At 39.9% G+C, this 22196-nt stretch overlaps 2 protein-coding genes across 3 annotated transcripts in view; one reads left to right on the top strand and one right to left on the bottom strand.

Moving 5' to 3' along the window:
• HACD4 (3-hydroxyacyl-CoA dehydratase 4) overlaps positions 1-7105 on the top strand; it is a 31334-nt gene extending 24229 nt beyond the window's left edge. Inside the window, exons 6-9 of one of the 2 annotated variants that reach the window (XM_075280342.1) lie at positions 914-1045; positions 1127-1219; positions 1813-1849; positions 6975-7105. In XM_075280342.1, the coding sequence (XP_075136443.1) occupies positions 914-1045; positions 1127-1209 (215 nt within the window). In that variant the 3' untranslated portion in view covers positions 1210-1219; positions 1813-1849; positions 6975-7105. The remainder of the gene's footprint in view (positions 1-913; positions 1046-1126; positions 1220-1812; positions 1850-6974) is intronic. The other variant, XM_075280343.1, reaches the window with a different exon arrangement.
• Positions 7106-9398: 2293 nt separating this feature from the next.
• FOCAD (focadhesin) overlaps positions 9399-22196 on the bottom strand; it is a 196459-nt gene continuing 183661 nt past the window's right edge. The window contains exons 37-44 of the mRNA XM_075279906.1: positions 21277-21392; positions 17893-18153; positions 17520-17609; positions 17180-17357; positions 16040-16137; positions 15682-15924; positions 12075-12150; positions 9399-9686 (exon numbers count right to left, since the gene is read on the bottom strand). Coding sequence (XP_075136007.1) covers positions 9613-9686; positions 12075-12150; positions 15682-15924; positions 16040-16137; positions 17180-17357; positions 17520-17609; positions 17893-18153; positions 21277-21392 — 1136 coding nt within the window. The 3' untranslated portion in view covers positions 9399-9612. The remainder of the gene's footprint in view (positions 9687-12074; positions 12151-15681; positions 15925-16039; positions 16138-17179; positions 17358-17519; positions 17610-17892; positions 18154-21276; positions 21393-22196) is intronic.

Raw genomic sequence — 22196 nt, forward strand, 5'->3', positions numbered from 1 at the left:
CGATTACAGTTTCACTGTACACTTACAGTGACAGTGTACAATTACAGTACAGACACAAGTGGTACGTTCATTACACATCCCTATCTCTTTCCGGTTCTTTTTCATATTTTTAGCATAAGGAAATTTGGTGTCACAGCACTCATTACTTGTCCTACCATTAACAGCCAGCCACCATCATCCTAATTTCCAGTGTTGCTGTAAATGTGAAACATGGGCTGGAACATTATTGTCTTTAGGAACTAATCCAGGTTCTGTTCTGTTTGGTATCCGATGATGATTGGGTTCAAGTATGGAGGACTTATTTTGAGAGTTTCGAACATGCCGTTGCTATGGAGCGACACACTGCTCTAACTGCTGGTGATCTGCCATTGTATATGACAGTCCATCAGCCCTAGTAGTGATAAAATGGACACTAATAGCTCAGTAATATGTTCAGGACATCCAGAAGCCACATGTTGCTTCTCATGGCAGGGCTTCCAACTGAAAATTTTCACATTTTTCCATACACACAGCAAGTGTGTCCCAGATTGCAACACTTCCTTGGCCTGTCTGGTTGTGAGATTTATCGCCAATTGGGCAATTATGGAAGTAACTGGGACACCAACTTTGGCAGTCTCTTTGTGTGCAGTATCTACAGGCACAGCTGCAACATCTGTGGGCAAATGTGCCACAGGAGCCTTTCAGTTGTAAAGTTTTTGTGAATCATTTCATTTTAATTTTATTCCAAAAACTCTTGATATATTATATTTTTTTGTCAATGAGTGTATATAAAATACTGCATGGAACTGCAAATTGGTGATCAAATACAAACATGGTTAAGTAGTACATTATGTACCACAATGATTTATTAGAAAGCACTCATATTAGCAGACTAGGATAAAATGAATTAATCATTTTTTTCTTATATCTACAGTGTATACAGTTTATGAATCACTTCCTTATTTTGAAGCCCTTGGCACATTTTGCTACACAATGTCGCTGCCATTTGCGGTTTCCATTCACTTCCCCTACATTTTGAAAGTATATCTGGTTCTTTTACCTGCAGGTAAAGTATTATTAGAAAAAAATCTGTATGTTGGTATAATGTTACTGGATTATACTTGGCTGACAATATGTTGTCACTTAGGTGTATTGTACACATGCTGCCATTTGTATTCTGAAAGAAAACTTTATGTGAAGCAACAAGAGTTAAAGCTAAAAGTAAAGTAACAGGCAGAAGGTAAGCAACAAACACGCATTGTAACATTTGATATTACATATTCCACAGATAGGGTAGAATATATTCAGCAATCTCTCATAGAATGATTGTCAAATAGAGATTGTCAAAATAGATCCTGTGGCCTCCAGCAATGACATGTAACCACTGGCTGTGGCCAGCATACGTGAACCCGCAGAGGATTACTAAGGTGAGTACTTCTGAGTTTAGTACTTTTATACCATTGTAAACGTTTGGTCAAAAATTGGATAACCCCCTCTTAGTAAAAGCTTTACTTCGTTATATATAAAATCATAGTGCAAGAGAAGACAACTAAATTTCTTACATTTTGTTAACACCTTAAATATATAGGGTAATTTGGACATTAATACAGTACTTTGCAAGTTTTTTATATTTTCCACCTTTCAAAATTCAGAACTTTTAAACATATTTACATGAGGGCTTATTCTTTGCTCATAAAATTGTATTTTCATTTGGCACCACACCACATTTTGGGGTACGTATAATATTTTGATTAGCTTTTTATTAATATTTTTTGTTTTGCTATATGACAACACCCTATAGCTCTGATTATTTTTTGGATTTTGTTTTTACAGCGTTCATTCTGCATTAAAAATGACAGCAACTTTTCTGGTGGGTCAATACGATGATACCATATTTATATTGGTTTTATTATGTTTTACGGATTTCAATGAATCATTGTATGAGATAAATAACATTATTTTTGTGTAGTGCAGACTTGTACGCACATGGGGATACCTAATGTGTTTATTTTGTTTACATTACGCATTTTTTACATTATAATGTTGTTTTTTTTAAACTTTTTATTTATTTTATACATTTTCTTTTATACTTAAAAGGAAAAAAAAATCCAGTCTAACAAGGGGATTGGAACTTGGTATCTCTTAATCCTCATTGTAGTATCTCTATGTAAAGTCAATGGCCTCCTGGCTACCATGGCAACCACTCGGAACCTGGATCTCTAGGGATTGATGGGGGTAGCGATCTTACCCCCCTAACCACTAAGATGCTGTGGATCGCTACTGATATCGGTGGTACTTAAGGAGTTAAGCCATCAGAGTTACCCCTCGTTCACATCAGCATTTGCATTCTGTCTGGGGGAATCCACATGAGGACTCCCCACCCCCTGAATGGAATACCGAATGCAACTGCAAGCGGTGTGTCAGTGAAAGTACACAGACCCCACAGATTATAATGGGGTCCGGGTGCTTGCCGCGAGATCTCCACAGGGATTTTGTGGATAGGAAAGTAGTTCACCATCTACTTTCCTGTCCGCATGATTCGTGCAGGCAGTGCGCGGCAAGCACACGGACCCTATTATAGTCTATGGGGTCCGTGTGCTTTCACAGCACAGCGCTTGCAATCGCGTTTGTGTTCTGTTCGGGGGGGGGGCATGCAGACTCCCCTAGACAGAATCCAAACGCTGATGTGAACGAGGGCTTAGTAGTAATACAACCAGGATCAGGAAGTCTTGCCGCTGGCATGGCTCCTATGGCATGAAAGCGCCATAAACTATACAGCTTAATAGTACAGCACAGACCTATAAATTGCCCATTTCTTCACTTATTTGCCTCCTCCAACCACTGATCACATCAGTACAATGAAAAGTCTTTGGGGAGGCAAGGCAGAAAGAAAAAGAGGAAAGTTCTTCAAAGGAGCGAGACACCTGCACTATGGTTCTCTTTCACAACACAGCTGGGTTATCAGGAATTAATATATAGCCTTCTCCTTACAGAAATGCTGCAGATGGACTTATATCTCTGTCTCTTCCCTCTCCTTTTTATCCTCCCCTCTCTATTGTAAACTGATCTGCTTGTGTATGCAGTACATACTGAAATCACTCAAATATGAAATAGACAGAAATAATACTTAAAGACACAGGCACAAAGTTTGTTCTCTTCACTTGCATTACTGATTTATGAAAAATAAAAGTTTACTTAAGCTTTAACCTTTTTCTTTTAGATGATTATTATATTTGCAAAAGTACCATGTAAACATATTTGCCACCGATTATTACATATCTCCCCATGTTTGATTTACATCAGTTCTTTTCACATATTATCCAAATCACATCAGCCATGTTAAAAAGTAGCCCTTCCTTAAATATAGCAACATCAATAACTATGACCAAGCACTTCTTAGAATTTGACATCAGTCTTATAATGAACGAGAACCTGCCGTTTCTCCACTGCTGCCATTGTCATACTGTACAATAGAAAAAGCAAGGAAGGTAAACACAACACTCAACATAATATAGAAAATCTAAAACAAATTTTTATTGAAAAACATTAAAAAGATGAATACACATAAATACAGGAAAATTTTTCCCAAAGGGTCGACACTGAGTGGATGATCAATTTCAATGTTCATACTAAATACAATATTTATTAATTAGAAGGATACACAACATCATAGCCAAATAAATACGAAGTGCCCATAAATATTATGTGTGAAAAACATTAATAGTAGCCTCATCAAAAAGTTGTTGATCATTTCAATCAACCACATGGGGGCCATGTGGCCATAGCAGCAAAATATCTCCCTAGCTGAAAAAATGTCCTACAAATCCCTAAAAAAGTAACAACCAAAATGCTTCATGCAAAAAGAGTAAATGCATTGAAAGGATCTGCCATATTTTTAGCAAGTGCTAAACCAAATCAATGTTGCTGTATGGCCAAAACAAAAACCTAGTACCATTACTTAATCAGTTAAATGAGGCCAAAAATATTACCAATAGTTTGCTAATGCAAAAGGCAAATAGCCGAAACACATGCGTCAGGTGGTTGACCTGTGGGTGTGTGGATACTCTACCAAAATCAATGTTCATAGGTAGAGTTGGCAGAGACAATCTTTTCCAGTCGTGCTATGTTTTTGTTTTTTTAACATTGTCATACTGTGTAGGGTCCCACTGCTAAGAGAAGGGGAACTTTACGATCCTCACCTTTTGGGTAGCTGTATTTCATTTCATGTCCACCATAGCTGGTTTTACCATACAGCTCTCGCCTAGCTTAGCCCTTTGCTTCTTGGACACTGGCCTTTTCCCCTCAGGTACACAGGTTGTGTTGGGTCAGATAGTGCTGGCAGCGCGGTCCATGATTGCCCGTCAATGGAAATCTGCGCTCTGTCTGACCATTACTGAACTAATCCACCATGTTGATCTCACCTTTGTTTTGGAGCATATGCTGGCTAATGGGAACCACACCTTTGCCAGCTTTCAATCCAAGTGGTCCCTTTGGTCCTCCTACATGGAAACTAGGGAGACGTCCTGCTCTTCCAACTCCCTGTCCGGTTCCATCATGACCCCTTAACTGTAGTGTGGAAATGGGTGGCTTTATGTGATCTTTAAAGTGAAGTTTGGTGGCTGTTATTTCTTTACTTACCTTGCGATTCCTTTGTCTCGTACTCCATATGCCCTCTGTGTCGCCAGGAATTTGACCAGGTATACTGTTCTGATAATGTGTTTTGATTTTTCTTTTTGTTTCTTCTTTTGTTACTCTTACCCCTTCCCTCCCCTTCTGTTATCCTCTCTCTCCCCTTCCCATCTGCTGTGTTTTTCCTTTCCCCTCCTTGCTCCAAATCTTATTTGATCTTTTTACGGGGACCTCATTGGGAACTGCTTGAGGTGTTCATGTATGCTTTGTTCTCTGGTCCTCTCATGCAATTTTATTTACTTATTTTTTATTTTTTGTGGGTATAGGTGAATTTTGTTTCCCGAATACTGTATGGAGCAATTTCCTTCTGTTTATATCTTTCATGTACGATTTCCTGTTGGTTTTTCTTTTTCCTTTTTATATATTGTAAAACCCTTCTTTTTTCTTCTCAATAAAAAACAAATTTAAAATTAAAAAAAAGACAAGGGGAACTTTAACACCAAACTGCCAATAACTACAATAATATTTAGGAGGAATAACAGAAGAATTGCACAATGCAAACAATTCAACGTTATGAGAAAAGATTGTCCAGAATTGTTATATCATGAAGAACACAATTGACTAAGCATAGCAATTTTGTCCCCAAATAAGCGACAAATTCTGTTCTGATTTTGCCTCCCATAGTTTTCAATGAGAGATAGAGATTGCAGCAGGATGCTTAAAAAAATGTGTCCTGCTTGATCTTGTAGTGGATTGAGACTCCCTGTGGATCATACTTATTCATCTACAGGGATCTGGGGGCTGGAAAATGAAGAGGAATATGAGGTGGATATCTTCATTTTCCAATGTCTGAACAGACCCTCTTCTAATGACCACTCATCTACTTTAGTGTAGTTTCCATTCAGACACATTTGTAGGTTTTATGCATGAACAGAGACATACTGGGTCAGATTTATTTAGACTTCATAGATTTCATAGCCTGGATCATGGTTCCTTATAAATGATGCACACCCTCCACCAGGCTGTTTGCTAGCTTGTAGATGCCGTACATTTTCCCCATCATTTACGCTAGATTTCATGTGTAAATGATGGTAAATCTGATGGGGCGCGCTCCTTTTTGGATAGTGGCAAAGGTAGCATGCAGTTTTAAAAAGTTGTAATTCTGTGACAGAAAACTGGAATACAAGTCATAATAAATCTGCTGTAATGTACATTAATGGGATCTTATCATTCAAATGCATTTTCTCTGTCTAACATGTCGGAATAGCCTTAAGAAAGGCTATTCTTCTCCGGGCTGCCGTTTGCCTGAAATCCCGTTTTTTTCTGTATGCAAATAAGTTCTCTCACAGCACTGGGGGCGGGCCCCAGAGCTCAAAGAGCACTGGGGGTTTCCCCAATGCTGCTAGAAAACTCTCTCCAGTGCCGCTTCCATCTTCGTCAGCATTGGCCTCTTTACCTTCTTCTTCCGACGCGCGGTGGGTCAAAATTAAACGCATGTGCAAGTTGGCTCTGCCAGCGGGCCTCGGGCAGAGCCGAATTCACGTGCAGGCGGCCTTTATTTAGTGGCTGCTTACGCGAGCATGCGTAGAACGCTCCTGTAGTTCTATGGCCACCTGCATGTGAAGTCAGCTCTGTCCGAGGCCTGCTGGCAGAGCAGACTTGCGCATGCGTTTAATTTTGACCCACCTCACGCCAGAAGAAGGTGAATAGGATGATGCTGATGAAGATGGAGGCGGCGCTGGAGAGAGTTCTCTGGCAGCATTGGGGTTGCCCCCAGTGCTGTTTGAGCGCTGGGCCCACTCCAGTGCTGCGAGAGAACTCATTTGCATACCAAGAAAAAACAGGATGTCAGGCGAATGGCGGCGCGGAGAAGACAACGAAAGGTAGGAGAAGAATAGCCTTTCTTAAGGCTATTCCAACGTGTTTGTCAGAAAAAAAAAAAGCATGTGAATGATAGGATCCCTTTAATGTTTCTGGGCCCCAAAGCAAAATCTATGACAGGGACCACTAAACACCAAGTTTCATTAATAATAGGGGCTTTTTCTTGTGTGGTAGAGGATCTAGTATGCATCAGTATACCTTTTATTTTGCTGTACAGAATAGTATAGTAGGATACTACTACAGAGGGAAAACATATCCCACACAGGATACGTTTTTTACCCAAAGTATTGTCTTTCTTCTAACAATGGCAGCCTAATACCAATATATGCTGCTGGAATGCCATTTGCAGTATGTATACAGAAATCCTCCCGACATATACCTTTGGGCTGAAAATGTATGTGAACAGATCCTATGAAGTAGAATGTATAGAAATGTATGTACTGTTTTTAAAGTAAGTTACCTACAAGCTGATATTTATTTTGCAGTAATGGATTTGGACGATAAGTGCTGACTTGCTGTCACCGCTATTCAGAAAACCTGCTAGAAAGCTCGCAACTCTCAGGTGTTTGTCAGAAAATGAAAATGGTTTGTCATGTTTAATTTCCAGTACAATAAAATGAAGGTCAAATTAAATGAAGAATTTTACCATAAGTTATATTCACTGGAAAGCTAAAATGGATATTTTGTTCAAAATGTTATGTATAGATGTTGTGTAAATATTATGTATAGTCTATACTATACTATAATCTCTTGCTGTGTGCAAATAAAACTTTGTCCTTAACACAAAAATAAAAATAAAAAAAATTTAGTATAATTTTTATATCTAACATATTATGGAATGACTAATCCTTTGCGTAACTTAAATTTTGTACAAGAAAACTTGCAATAAAGTTATAGAAAAATGAAAACAATGAGTGTTCTGAATAACTACACACAAAATGGATCTTGAAAGATTAGCGATACATTACCTAGGGGAAAAAACAAGCCCAAAAATTTCAAAGAGTATAAGAAAGGTCACATGTCTTCAACAATAAATATTAGAGATGAGCGAGTACTGTTTGGATCAGCCGATCCGAACAGCACGCTCCATAGAAATGAATGGATGCACCTGATACTTCCGCTTTGACGGCAGCCGTCCGCTTAACCCCCCGCGTGCCAGCTACGTCCATTCATTTCTATGCGAGCGTGCTGTTCGGATCAGCTGATCCGAACAGTACTCGCTCATCTCTAATAAATACACCAAAATAAAGAAAGGCCAATATATGCTGATTATTGGAGATTCTCTAATTTAAAAATGAATATGACTTACAGAAATACAGATACAATAACTTAAACTCTTCCCACACTCTACAGTATATTTATGGCAGGGAGAGTTTTAGTGCACCATACCATGTACAGCATTTTGATAGCACCAGCTATACCCAAGACAGCAGATAATTCTGATACTGGAAACTGAGTCACGCCTGTAGTGGGAGAAGCATCTTAGTCTGGACTAACCCCACTAGTGCCAAAGCTACTACAAAGACAGAGAAAGGCCCAGAACACCTGGATTAGAATGAGGTGCTTATCCAAGAGGGCTGCTCCTGAATGAGGAGATGGCGACTCTATTACTGAGCCCAGGGCAAGGGCTAGTAACTTAAGGTGCCTGTGGGAGGAAGCAGGCTGAATATGAGAGAGGCCTGATGTAATGGGTCTGGAGTCAGAGACTTCGGACAATTTGACAGTGTGGTGGAGACAGGAAGATAGGAACAACTGTAGCAAGGAAAGAGTTGTAATGGCATTAAAGATGGGTCCAACGCCATCCATTAGATCAAAACCCTCAAGAGAGCAGAATGCCACCCATACCAAGAAAGTGAGGGCCCCTGAAAGCTTGGATATGAACAGTTTGGAGTGGTGAGGGGAAGCTGCCTACAACCACCTAAAAAGCCCGCTGAGAAACTGTTATGAGTGGGAAAGCAAGGCCCCCCACAAGCCCGCTCCCAAGACAGGTGAAAAGGCATGAACTGTAGTGAAGAAGTGGCATTTACTAAAGGGATGCAGGGCTAAATGCAGCCTGGTCCCAGCAGAAGCCAGGGACTAAATTAGTTCAGTTATGCTACTGCAGGGAGGACTCTGGTGCAGCAGGTACTGGAGAAAAAGAAAGGGGTGGTAAAGTCCTGGGAGCTTCACCCTCATTTGAGGAGCCAAAGGACACCCCAAAAGTGACACAGTAAGGGTACCTACTAAAAGAATATCAGACTAACATGAATGAATGTGTGCTGAAGCCTGTGGGAGCTTAAATGGGGCACAGTACTGCAGAAGGCTGAGTACTCTTAGGTATGTTAGGTGGCAAGAAGCGGGAAAAGGAGGAGGTCCAGGGAGTGAAAGCTTACTCATCCGTCCAATGTCTTCAAGTGATTTCAGGGTCACCCCTTCAGTAAACTCACACTGAAAGTGGGATTACTGTCACTCCATCTGTGACTGCAGACATGTAGAGAAAATGGATGATTGGGGGTGAGGAGAGATGCAGGTCTGTGCAGGGAAACCCTAGCTGCCTGACTCCTAGCGTGCACAGGGGGGTACAACAAATGTGGAGCACACACTGAGGACCTCGTAACCTGAAAGAGAAACGAAAGCAATAAAACTAAAATAACAAGCAGAAGACCTCCTAAGCACACTAGGCTAAAACTGAATAACTTCCTGTCAGTGGAGAGGGTATAGCCCATTTGGGAGTAGCCAACATTTATATTCCTAGAGTCAGCCTCCTAGTGACCCATCCTATACCTTTAGTTTAACTCACCCCTCACTAACAATTGCTCAAACAACTACATGGATCAAAAAATAAAAGAGTACGGCTTTCAAAATGTGACAATGAAAAGAAACTAAAAAAAAAAAAGCAGTGATAAGCAAAACAGTCATACTGGCTTGAAAAGAATATTTTTATTACAGGTAGTGAGTGATACATGCGCTGTAAAAATAAAGACATGACACTATCTTCATGACGTCCGATCCAGCAGTTTGGCAGCAGGTAGCTTTCATATTTTTAGAACAGAATGCTACAGTATGGCTTGATTCAAATCACCAGACTTGTATATAAAAGACATCCCTAAATCACATGCTGTCTAGCTTCTATATGAAACAGCATCACCAGTCATAAGCTCTGGTCCATACTGCTTTCCTCTTAAACTCTGGAAGGCCTCTTAAGCTAAACAGTGAAGCTAAAAAGAAAAAAAAAAAAAAAAGATGTTATCCTATAGTCACACCCAAAGATTTCCAAAGTTATTTTTAAAGGGCATCTGTCTGCATCAAACTGGCTTTTAAACCAGAGTCACTCACTACCTTGTAGTTTACAGTGTGATACTTAGCCTCATATCTTATATTAACAGCAGCTTAATTTTGCAAAACAATTAACCCCAAGTGCAGCGGGGGTTTCTTAGTGTGTGGGGGCTCTGTTTGCTTCCCTGCATCCAAACCCCCATAATAGTTGATAGACACCGCCTTCCATTACCAGGCTCTAAGGCATTTGTGGGGAATTCCTGTCATGCACATTACAAATCCCCAAGCCACCAATAGTGTACATACATAGGGCAGGGAAATGGGGAAAAAATGTGTATGTCAACTGTATAGGAAACGGTACGGAGTAGGATTTTCAGTGGGAATGCAGGGATAGATACAGAGCCCACCCTAAGGAAATTCCCTATTGAACTTGGGACTAGTTTATTAGATCATGAAGAACAGGATGATCTACTAAATCAAGCTACTATTCACTTAATGAAAGGTATTAAGGTGTTTACAAGGTATTGGCCCGGGTTCAATAGTCATTCAATAGTCATTTACAGTATTTGAAAAACATAGTTGCTCTCCTTCAGCAACAATATCACATCTGTCTATGGGCTGTATTTGGTAAAGCAACACAACTTCAATGAATGGGTATAAAAAGTATGGCACTAGTAGTCATGTATTTATAATCCTGAACAAACCACTTTAAGAGTTTGTGCCATTAGACTTACCTCTCAACCGTCCCGGATTCTATGGGACAGTCCCTGATTGTGGATCCTGTCCCACCGTCCTAGTCAGCAGGAGGTATGTCCGCCTTAAGTTGCCTCCAGCTTAATGTCACCCCATTAGCCCACAGTTCAAACTGGGGCACGAGGAGAGGGATTTCATACTGTGGGGCAGTTGGAAGGGAACATTATAATGTGGGGGCATATAATGTTAGGGTGACTGTAGGAGAATGATACTGTGTGGGGACACAAAGAAAAATAGATGAGAATGGGTGAAATCAACGTAGAAGTGGAAGGAGCTAAATGTGCATAGTGCGCCGCACATTTTGTCCCTCTTTCTGTTTTTTGAAAGTTGGGAGATCTGCATTAGAACAGCAATTCCCAACTGGGGTGCCACAACAATCCGGTGGGAAAGTGTCCGCACGTCCCCTTTTAACTACATTGGCATTTTTAGTATTCCTATGTTGTTGTAGAGAATGTTGCAATAGGAAGGCTTTAGCTTCCTGCTCTTTAACTCAGGCATCAGCTAGTGATATGTGCTGAAGACCTGCTGCGTCCATCTGCAAAGAAGTAACAGGTGGATCTCAGAGTTCTGAGGATGGCTAAGGGTTTTTTTTTTTTTTTTAATTTCTATAGCACATCTACAGTGTGGGTTCACTGGGGGGACATTATTAGCTGTCAGGGGGACATTACTACTTGCCTGGGGGCCACTGGAGGTACATGATTAGTTTTCTGGGAGCTACTGGGAGACATCTACTTGACTGGGGGCTACTGGAGAACATTACAACTTGCCTAGGGGCTACTGGGGAGCATTAATAAGTTTATGTGGGGAATTGGAAAGCATTGTTACAAGACCACTAGGGAGCATGTACTGTGTGTTGGGCCACTGGGAACATGATATTATGTGGGGCCTCTAAGGGAGCTAGGTGATGGTAAAAGGTGAATTTTTGTATATGCTGGTTAGAAAGTAAAGGATGGTGTAGCTTTTGAGGCTATATTCACCTGGTGTAGTTGTGATGCTGTTACAATTGCATCAAAACTGAAATGGAAAAATACCTGCAGTTTTGATGTGTTTTTATGTGAGGTTTTCTAAATTTACAATTGAAACAAATGCATGTTCCAACTCTAACTTCAAAAACTGTTATAGAAAAAAACCATGAAAGCTGTAGGATTTTTTTGTCTTTTGGTAAAAATTATTTTTTCCAGGGTGCCCCATGTCTGAAAAGGTTGGGAAACACTGCATTAGAGAGACTTCTCCCCTATCCATATAGGGGAGCATGAAGAAACAGTGCACTTGGGTAACCACAGCTTCATTCACTGCTATGAGGCTACTAAGACTGCAATTTCCAGCAAACTCTGCAGCCCCATAGAAGTGAAAATAGTATTCTGGTATTTCATTCATAGGGAGAATGCATGGTCCCGTTTTCCTGATTGATGGGGGACCAGCGTCTCTAATGGCATATTTCCTTTCACACAATGCATGTCATAAGTTACAGTATACCTCTATCCTGCCTCCTGAACAGTTTCAGTATTTCACTAAAATAAACTATTTAAGTCTGATGGCCTATTTACTGCAATCATACAAACCAACATTAGACTTACCTTTTAAAATGGTTCTTGATGACTCTGATAAGGCGTCTTCTGGACTTTCAAGAAGATTCATCATCCAGTCAATAAACTGTTACAAGAAAAAGCCAAACATTAGGTCTGAAAAATATGAATCATCAACATAAATAAATGAGTAACCAAAAAACTGAACAGTAATAGATATGTCATATTTAAATTCAGCTTCTAGACTGTGATTATATTGCTTAGATAGGAAACTAAAATAATTCTTAGGGTGCGCATTCACATATCTGGTGTCAGGATAAGTTCACATCTACTCCCGCTCTCCGATTGGGGATTCCATTCCCCATTCTACTTTTAAAACGTGGAGAGAAAAGTCCTGCAAGCAGCGCTTTTCTCGACGTATTTTCTGCCATTTCAATGCGGAAACCCGACGGACCCCATTATAGTCTATGGGGTTTGCAGGTTTCCGAAGGTAACTGATTTTTTTCCACGGATTGGGTTTCCGTTCCGGGGTTCCCCAAATGGATGCCCTAGCGTCAGTTTCCCCTTCAGCATGGTACAGCAGTATATTACAGCATTGGACCCATACTGAGATGATACAATTGAACTGTAAAAACATAAAAGAAACCAAGACCTTAGGGCATCACCTCAGTTTCCCATCTAATGGATCAATGAAATTTGAGGATATATTTAGGTAACTGCCACAAAGTTCACCCAGTAATACAATTACAATTTAGGCGAGGTCCCCATCCTAATTGCTATGAAACATTCTAATGGGGAAAGACCTTACAGAGGTCAAAAAGAGTTATGGAAAAAGTCGAAAACTGCTATTCATGTTTTTCCCTATTGCCCATAGAGGTAAATAGGAGTTAAAGAAAAAGCATAGCACAGAGAGCTACAATGTTTCTGTGACTCCAAAACAAACTTCATATTTCCCAAATCTGCGGCAAATTCCTCTGTGTGAACTTAGTCTTAAAGGGGTTATCCAGGGACTTTAATTTAACTGCTTCCTCTTGCCATGTCTTCAAGCTGGAGCTGGGGAATCCAGGCTGGTTTATGATTCTGGGTCATGTGATCACAACCAGCCCCCGTCTTTCTCCACCTCCTCTCCCAGTTTTCCCTAGTACGTACCTGTGATATGGAGGTTGACAGACTATAGTACAGCCACCCCAGATAGCACAGGTGAGAGGTATGAGGGAGAAAGCAGAGCAAATTGGGGGTCAGGTACTAGTTCAAATCATGTATCCTGGTGTCCAGCTTGAACATATGCCTCAAGGAAGTTAAGGTCCTTGAAAACACCTTTAATTCCTATGAAAGAAGTGAGGGTGTACATACTTTTTCACACACTGCTTCTACATTTTGGCACAGATTTTATTAAAACGTAACTAATCTTTAGAACAACTTTTGATTTTCTGGCAGTAAGTATATAATTAATAAATTCTGTAATGTACTTTGTTAACAAATTTTGGATCATTTCTGTGAAATCCTGCATTTTTCACTTGTTTCTGTATTGAGATCGTTTCCTCTCACAGTACTAGAGATATCACTAGTTGAAAATACAGTTATGATTAGGATATTTATATGCAGATGTATAATCTATAGGATATACAAATCCCAATCCTGACTGTGTTTTCAACCAGGGATATCTCTGGAAATAATTTATACAGCAATGCAAATGAATCTCTCCTTTCATATGACACAAAAAACAAGTTTGTACATTTTATAATGTCAGGGATATAACTGTTTAAAGTGACCCTCACCCTCATTTTCTCTACTACACAACCCTATATTTCTGTACACAGGAACATTAAGTGAGAGGCAGAAAAAGCTCTCAATGCAGAAACCAGGGAAAGGGAGCATTCACACGGTGTTACGTGCCGCGAGATTTGGCACGTAGACGCCGCGTGACCCTTTGCGTGCCGTACACGCTCCCATTCATTTCAATGGGAGCGGGGAGCGTATGCGCCGCGCTAGTTTGCGGCCGTGAATAAATGCACGGCCGCAAACTAGCGCGGCGCATACGCTCCCCGCTCCCATTGAAATGAATGGGAGCGTGTACGGCACGCAAAGGGTCACGCGGCGTCTACGTGCCAAATCTCGCGGCACGTAACACCGTGTGAATGCTCCCAAATGTAGGATTTCATAGAAATGACCCAAAATGAGTTAATAAAGAATCTTAGAAAATTTATTTATGATACAAATACTGACAAAAAGTCAAAAGTTGTCTGAATGTTTAATTACGCTTTAAATAAATAATGACAGTGGAATCTGTCATGTGTTGTTGTTTTTATCTATTTCATCTATGGGGACGTTCACACTACCGTCAGTGTCCGACAGGTAGTGTCCGCTCCTAGTGTCCGTTCAAAATCTGGCACGGACATTAGGAGCGGACACTAGCTGTGTCCGTGACACTTGTCATTTATTTAAATGGCGATCAGGTGCGTTCTTTTGCACTCCGTGCCCTTCCTTCCCTGTCCACTTGTAAAGATGTCCAACTTTTCAAGCGGACAGAAAAACCCGACATGTAGGTTTTTTCTGTCCGCTTGAAAAGTTGGACATCTTTACAAGCGGACAGTGAAGGAAGGGCACGGAGTGCAATAGAACGCACCCGATCGCCATTTAAGTGAATGACAAGTGTCACGGACACAGCTAGTGTCTGCTCCTAATGTCCATGCGGGATTTTGAACGGACACTAGGAGCGGACACTACCTGTCGGACACTGACGGTAGTGTGAACGCTCCCTATGATGCAAAAAAACATTTAACTGAAAGAGGGTGCATATTTGCTTTTCTTATGACTATATATATTATTCACCCAGATTACTGTACCAGTGACAGTGTGCTTGATCAAGGTGGAAAGTGAAAATGACGAAACATTGACTTTTTCTTCATCAAAAAGTTATCTGTTTTTATGGGTGTATTTTTCGATTTGAATTTGTTACTGTATATTTACTCTGGACAGGGTAGGGTGGGTTTCCAGCAGTGGCTGTACAGTATGGATTATGAGTGATGGACAAGGAAAGAGATATCCTTCTGTGTAGGAGTAGTAGTAGGGGAACAGTCAGAGCACCAGTACAGTATGGAACATAATGGACAAAGCAGGAGAATTGCAGTTGTGTAGGGTTAGTTGCAGCAGTAGTGCTATATGGAACACAGACTTATGTAAGAATTTAGATTTTTGTTTTTTTGTTATGAAGCAAAATGACATCAGTGGGTGTCCCTGGAGCAACACCGTGACACTACTGTATTTAGACTACTATTTGAATTAAATTATGAGATTTCCTGTGTCTTGTTCTGATCTGTAAAATGGTTTCTGTCATCTTGTTCTAAATCAGGGCTGAATATGGACCAACACATATCTTGCTTAGAACAGGTATGGTGAAAAGAATCCACGCTTATCCAAGACGTCATTGGATGGAATCCTTTATTGTATCACACACAACACTTTTCGGGTGTGTGTGAGGTAATACAATAAAGGATTCCATTTCAAGGCACCACTATTTGATCCTGTGTATCACTCTATATCCATAGCGTTAATACACTAGGTACTGCGCGGTGCTTTTTCTTTTTTTCTTTTCTCTTGCACTAAATCAGCCTCTCTTTTCTAATAGAAAGGTCTTTTATGGAAATAAAAGAAATACCTTCTGAGTATGTTCCTTCCATGGCTCTTTGGCTAAGAGGGATTGTAAGCTTGCGGGTAATGCATTTAAACATTCATTTACAGTCAACATGTCCATAGGATGCTTGCCCAAAGAACCAGGAGTGGATGGTGATCCATTATTCCATGAAGACCAGTTACCACGAATTCCAAGGAGTAAAGGTGTAGCATGATCACCCCAGGCCACTACAGAAGCAGCAAAAACATGTAGCAGGAAGTCCACACCCTAAACAGGAGGAGAAAAAAAATTTAACAACTTTGCCAAGAAAGCAATCCTAAAACATGTTAGGGGACTACTGCTATATTAACTATTTACAAGACAAACTGTAAATGTGCTCTACCTTTCTTAAAGGAACATTTTGCAAAGATGTGGACTTATGAGCTATATTTCTTATGTAACTGATGAAATCCAGCAGCCAGTCTAATCTCTTTAAGATGCCTGAAATAATCAGTAAATAAAACAAAACATAAGATGAAAATAATGCAATGTCATTAAGTAACATTAATGAAACATTCCTGTGATTTTTTTTTCTTTCATTATTTACCTATTCCCTCAATATATAACCTTCATAACCTCTTTTAGTTCTTTTCCATCTGATAATTCATCAGATTCTTCACATGATCTTATGGGGACCCCCTGAAAATGACATGGCTTGCTGTTCACTGCAGGGGGTCACCATAGCAGGCAACAGAACTTTCTGTATGCTTCAGCCTGGATGGACTGTACCACTCACACTCTCCACAGAAGGGAGACAAACTGATATGATTAGCTGCTGCTAATTATAAGACAGCTCCTGTCACGCAGCTATAATTAAGGAAATGGCAGTGCAACCTCTCTGACTGTATATTTATGATATACTAGTTTATTTAGGAGACTATGAAGAAAAAACAAAATTACACTGTTCCTCAGATAGTGGAGACGGTACTGTCTCTAGCTGCCCATGTGATGCTATGCTGAAGTATCATGAAATTGCTGGCAGAGTATGCCAAAAGTGGCATTTAAAACATAAGATGATATATTAGATTATTCTGAGCTGCATGGATATGAGAGACAGTCAGGAGAGGGGGGAAAGGGGAAAACATTTTTTTCACTGGACTGCTTTTTTAAAGTTATTAAAAACAATTACAATGCTACCAACAATAGCTACCATATAGTCATTTTTTCTTTCCTGGTACAATTCTAACTCAAAATGCAAATTTGTAAGATATTGGTCAGTACATGGTTTGGTATATAAAGTGTCTCTGGTTGTAAAATATTAAAAACCTCTTTTTACTCTTTTGACTGCAAGTATCACTAACCTCTACCAATTGCAAACAGACTTGTGAAACTTGGCAAAAACTAAGAAATGAAAGATTGCTGTTTAGTGCTAAATTCATACAACACTTAAGAGTATACAATAGTTAGACTGAGAATTGGGCAAGTGTTCTATTTCTGTTTTTATTGCTCTGCATTTGTTTTTAGGTTCAGTGCACTATAGTACCTGTATTCTGGTGGCTTATCACTCTTGCTTGGTAGAAAGTCTGTAATAACATCCAGAGGATGGTTAGGTTATCTTTGTACTCCACAGCTACATCTATCAGTTCCCTTAAGTGTGACAGTGGTAGACGCCCTTGAGAGATGAGGTACAGCAGAACAAAAGTTGACTTTAGGATGTTGTCCTTCAGGTAAAGCATGGGAGTAAAGCAAATGTGAGAAAAAAAAAAAACGATAAAGGACATAGTTAGCACATCACAATGGCTAATTTGCTGTACACCTACAAAGAACATCAATTATGAATAAAGGCACAGCAACTACTTGCAATTTCTGTTTCAGGAATTTACCTTGGAAACACGGCAAATTCTTTCAACTTCACTATCCGCCAGCTCTGAGATGCATTTTGCAACTTCAATGTGCATTCCTAAATTTGTCTTCTGTGTCAGGTGCATGCATAAAAAAAAAGATGATGAAAAGTGTTACCCGAAGTGTATAGGCTTATACAAGCAATTTCCAAAGTTTTCCAAAGTTCACTCAAAAAAATGAACAGAACCCAATTCCCTCCCTTCTTTGAAACACATAATTAATATTCAACAAAGATGCACAGGAATATACCATATTCAGTAAATATGAGGTAGGAATAGATACTGATCATAGGCTGCCCAAGTATAACAGTTTGTACAATATATGGTTAAGAATTGCACATTGAGAATAGTTTACCTGAACCTCATCTGGTAAGAGCTGATATAGTTTTTCAATGGTTTTACATAGGAAACTCCAGCAATGTTGTGGAGGATTAGGAATCTTCATAGCCTGGGTCAGACCCAGAAGAATATTATTTGACATCTCTACATCAAATGTTTGACTTTGGGTCTCAAACTGTGAAGTCATGAACACATCAGCAAAAGTCTGGAGCTTATCCTCAGATACATGTTTCATCCAGAGTGACAGAGACATAACCAGGTATGAGCGGGTTCTGACCTGCAATACAAACAATTACCTAGATGCAAGAGCTAGGGGCAACAATTCAACAAAAACATGCATATCTAAAATCAGGCCAGATTGCATACAATGACATGAGTGATGTTTTCCAACACTAGGTTCACAAAATATACTAAAATTTCAAGCATGACTGCAGTGAAAGTATATTCATACTGTGTAGATGGGTGCAGTTAAAGGGGTTGTCCAGGACCTGGCAAAGAACGGATTGGCCAGGGTCCTATACAGTCCTATGAAAAAGTTTGGGCACCCCTATTAATCTTAATCATTTTTTGTTCTAAATATTTTGGTGTTTGCAACAGCCATTTCAGTTTGATATATCTAATAACTGATGGACACAGTAATATTTCAGGATTGAAATGAGGTTTATTGTACTAACAGAAAATGTGCAATATGCATTAAACCAAAATTTGACCAGTGCAAAAGTATGGGCACCCTTATCATTTTATTGATTTGAATTCCCCTAACTACTTTTTACTGACTTACTGAAGCACAAAATTGGTTTTGTAACCTCAGTGAGCTTTGAACTTCATAGCCAGATGTATCCAATCATAAGAAAAGGTATTTAAGGTGGCCAATTGCAAGTTGATCTCCTATTTGAATCTCCTCTGAAGAGTGGCATCATGGGCTACTCAAAACAACTCTCAAATGATCTGAAAACAAAGATTGTTCAACATAGTTGTTCAGGGGAAGGATACAAAAAGTTGTCTCAGAGATTTAACCTGTCAGTTTCCACTGTGAGGAACATAGTAAGGAAATGGAAGACCACAGGGACAGTTCTTGTTAAGCCCAGAAGTGGCAGGCCAAGAAAAATATCAGAAAGGCAGAGAAGAAGAATGGTGAGAACAGTCAAGGACAATCCACAGACCACCTCCAAAGAGCTGCAGCATCATCTTGCTGCAGATGGTGTCACTGTGCATCAGTCAGCAATACAGCGCACTTTGCACAAATAGAAGCTGTATGGGAGAGTGATGAGAAAGAAGCCGTTTCTGCACGTACGCCACAAATAGAGTTGCCTGAGGTATGAAAAAGCACATTTGGACAAGGCAGCTTCATTTTGGAAACAAAAATTGAGCTGTTTGGTTATAAAAAAAGGCGTTATGCATGGCGTCCAAAAAGAAACAGCATTCCAAGAAAAACACATGCTACCCACTGTAAAATTTGGTGGAGGTTCCATCATGCTTTGGGGCTGTGTGGCCAATGCCGGCATCGGGAATCTTGTTAAAGTTGAGAGTCGCATGGATTCCACTCAGTATCAGCAGATTCTTGAGAATAATGTTCAAGAATCAGTGACGAAGTTGAAGTTACGCCGGGGATGGATATTTCAGCAAGACAATGATCCAAAACACCGCTCCAAATCCTCAGGCATTCATGCAGAGGAACAAGTACAATGTTCTGGAATGGCCATCCCAGTCCCCAGACCTGAATATCATTGAACATCTGTGGGATGATTTGAAGCGGGCTGTCCATGCTCGGCGACCATCTAACTTAACTGAACTTGAATTGTTTGTCCAAAATACCTTTATCCAGGATCCAGGAACTGATTAAAAGCTACAGGAAGCGACTAGAGGCTGTTATCTTTGCAAAAGGAGGATCTACTAAATATTAATGTCACTTTTCTGTTGAGGTGCCCATACTTTTGCACCGGTCAAATTTTGGTTTAATGCATATTGCGCATTTTCTGTTAGTACAATAAACCTCATTTCAATCCTGAAATATTACTGTGTCCATCAGTTATTAGATATATCAAACTGAAATGGCTGTTGCAAACACCAAAATATTTAGAACAAAAAATGATTAAGATTAATAGGGGTGCCCAAACTTTTTCATAGGACTGTACCAGAAGCCTATGCCAATCAACTGTATTGTCTGCCAGAAACCATATACCAGGTATATGGTTGGAAACAGTTCTGCTCCTTTTCAAGTCAATGGGAACAGAGCTGCAGTTCTCAGTGCCAAAGCTACAGTGCATGAACAGGAAGCCATATATAGTACATGGAACTCCAGGAACTGCAACTCTAGTACCATTCACTTAAAATAGATGCAGAGCTGCCTCCAGACATATATCTGGTATCTGGCTTTTAGCAAATGAGGCAGCTGATCAGCAGAGAGTCTGTGTATTGGACTCCGACCAATCTGATACTGGCGACTCAGATGACAACCCCATTAAAATGACATAAAAATATGTTTTGCCATGGTTTTCAACATACCTGGCTCCTCCTTTCTGTGAAATCCTGTGCTGAAATTCACTTATATTCCTTCTTTATTCTGTACACTGCTGGTTACTGGAGTATAGGTGTGTGTGGTATCTTTTTTAATACAGGGAAGCTGAAGATTGGGAAAAGAGGTGGTCACTTCAAACTGTTGTATCTCAGGCATTATAAATGCTTATGGTGTCACATGAAAGATGAGATTCTGAGATGACATACAACTGTTCGAAGTGACCCCCACAGCCTCAGCTTCCCTGCATTATACAATCCACAGGATTTTACAGAAAGAAACCAAATTATACTGCAAAATTTATTAAAGGGTTTCCTCTGAAAAGTTGTAAAGTTTTGTATGCTTTTAAGACAATGATGTATAAGTGGTTATATATTTAACACCCCTTTCATATTCCATGTATTCCCACAAGAGAGAAAAATCCATACAAAAAGATTTACACAAATATTTAAAAGCAAACTTTTTGTATTTAGGTTTAAGTAAAGCTGGCATTTAGTGGCATTAAATAAATGTTCATTGGGGGAATTATTTATGAAATGCATTAGTGAATTGGAACAATGCACAAAAATCCATGTAGAAATGTGTGCCACATCTTTGGAGAGAAAGAACAATATTTGCAACTAGTTAGCACACAAAAAAAATGTTTTCAGGGCACATGGGTAACTGGGTAACTGTGACTTTTACAGAAAAGCAAATTTACGATCAAAGGAGGAACAAGATAAGTATGAAAGCATAAAAACAATTAAATTTACACAGACTTCCCCCTATATCAACATTTTCATCCACTATTAAAGATTACTCATAATATGCATCGGGGTCTGTGTGAAAACGTAAACATGTCTAACATTTATATATTGCATTCATGTAGCAAAGACCGTTACTTGCATTAAGGCTGTAAACCAAGGGTGGTACAACCCACATTCCAAGTAGCACAGCTGCATTTGGAGAGGTCTGCGCCTGAGTCACTGCTATCTGGACACAGAGTTTTTGGATTTCCTCACCTAGGTAAAAAAAAAAAGAAAAGCCATATACATAATGGTATTAAAAAACTATAATTATATTTAAAGGGGCTCTATCATGCTGATAGAGCCCCACATATGCGTGAATAGCCTTTAAAAAGGCTATTCAGGCACCGTAAATGTTAAATTAAACTACCCCCCAGTTTTAAAATAATACCCTAAAAAAGAATGTGATCTACTTACGCATCGTGCACGGTGGGCGGGCATTCAGGGTGCGCAGTCTTCTTCATCCACGCCTCCTCTTCCTCTGATGTCCTCGGGTCCCGTCTTCCTCTGGCGCTCGCGAACTGAAATTGATAAAAAAAAAAATGGCCTGGGCGCATGCGCAGTAGCATGCGGCTTCTACTACGGCTACTGCGCATGCGCCAAGGCCAATTTTTTTTTATCAATGTCAGTTCGCGAGCGCCGGAGGAGGACGGGACCCGAGGACATCGGAGGAAGAGGAGGCGTGGATGAAGAAGACGGCGCACCCTGAATGCCTGCCTACCGTGCACGATGTGTAAGTAGATCATATTCTTTTTTAGGGTATTATTTTAAAACTGGGGGGTAGTTTAATATAACTTTAGCGGTGCCTGAATAGCCTTTTTAAAGGCTATTCACGCATATGTGGGGTTCTATCAGCATGATTTTGCTGATAGAGCCCCTTTAACAGGTAAAGTTAATTTACTTGAATTGAATTTAGTTTGCAAACACCCCTTTAAAAAATGTCACAATCTGAAACATTTCATAAAAAGTGTGGCACATAATGGAGTATATTTGTCAAATAAAGTACCATACTTTTCTGTC

This window comes from Leptodactylus fuscus, chromosome 1 (genome assembly GCF_031893055.1).
Source record: "Leptodactylus fuscus isolate aLepFus1 chromosome 1, aLepFus1.hap2, whole genome shotgun sequence".
NCBI classification, from domain to species: Eukaryota; Metazoa; Chordata; class Amphibia; order Anura; family Leptodactylidae; genus Leptodactylus; species Leptodactylus fuscus.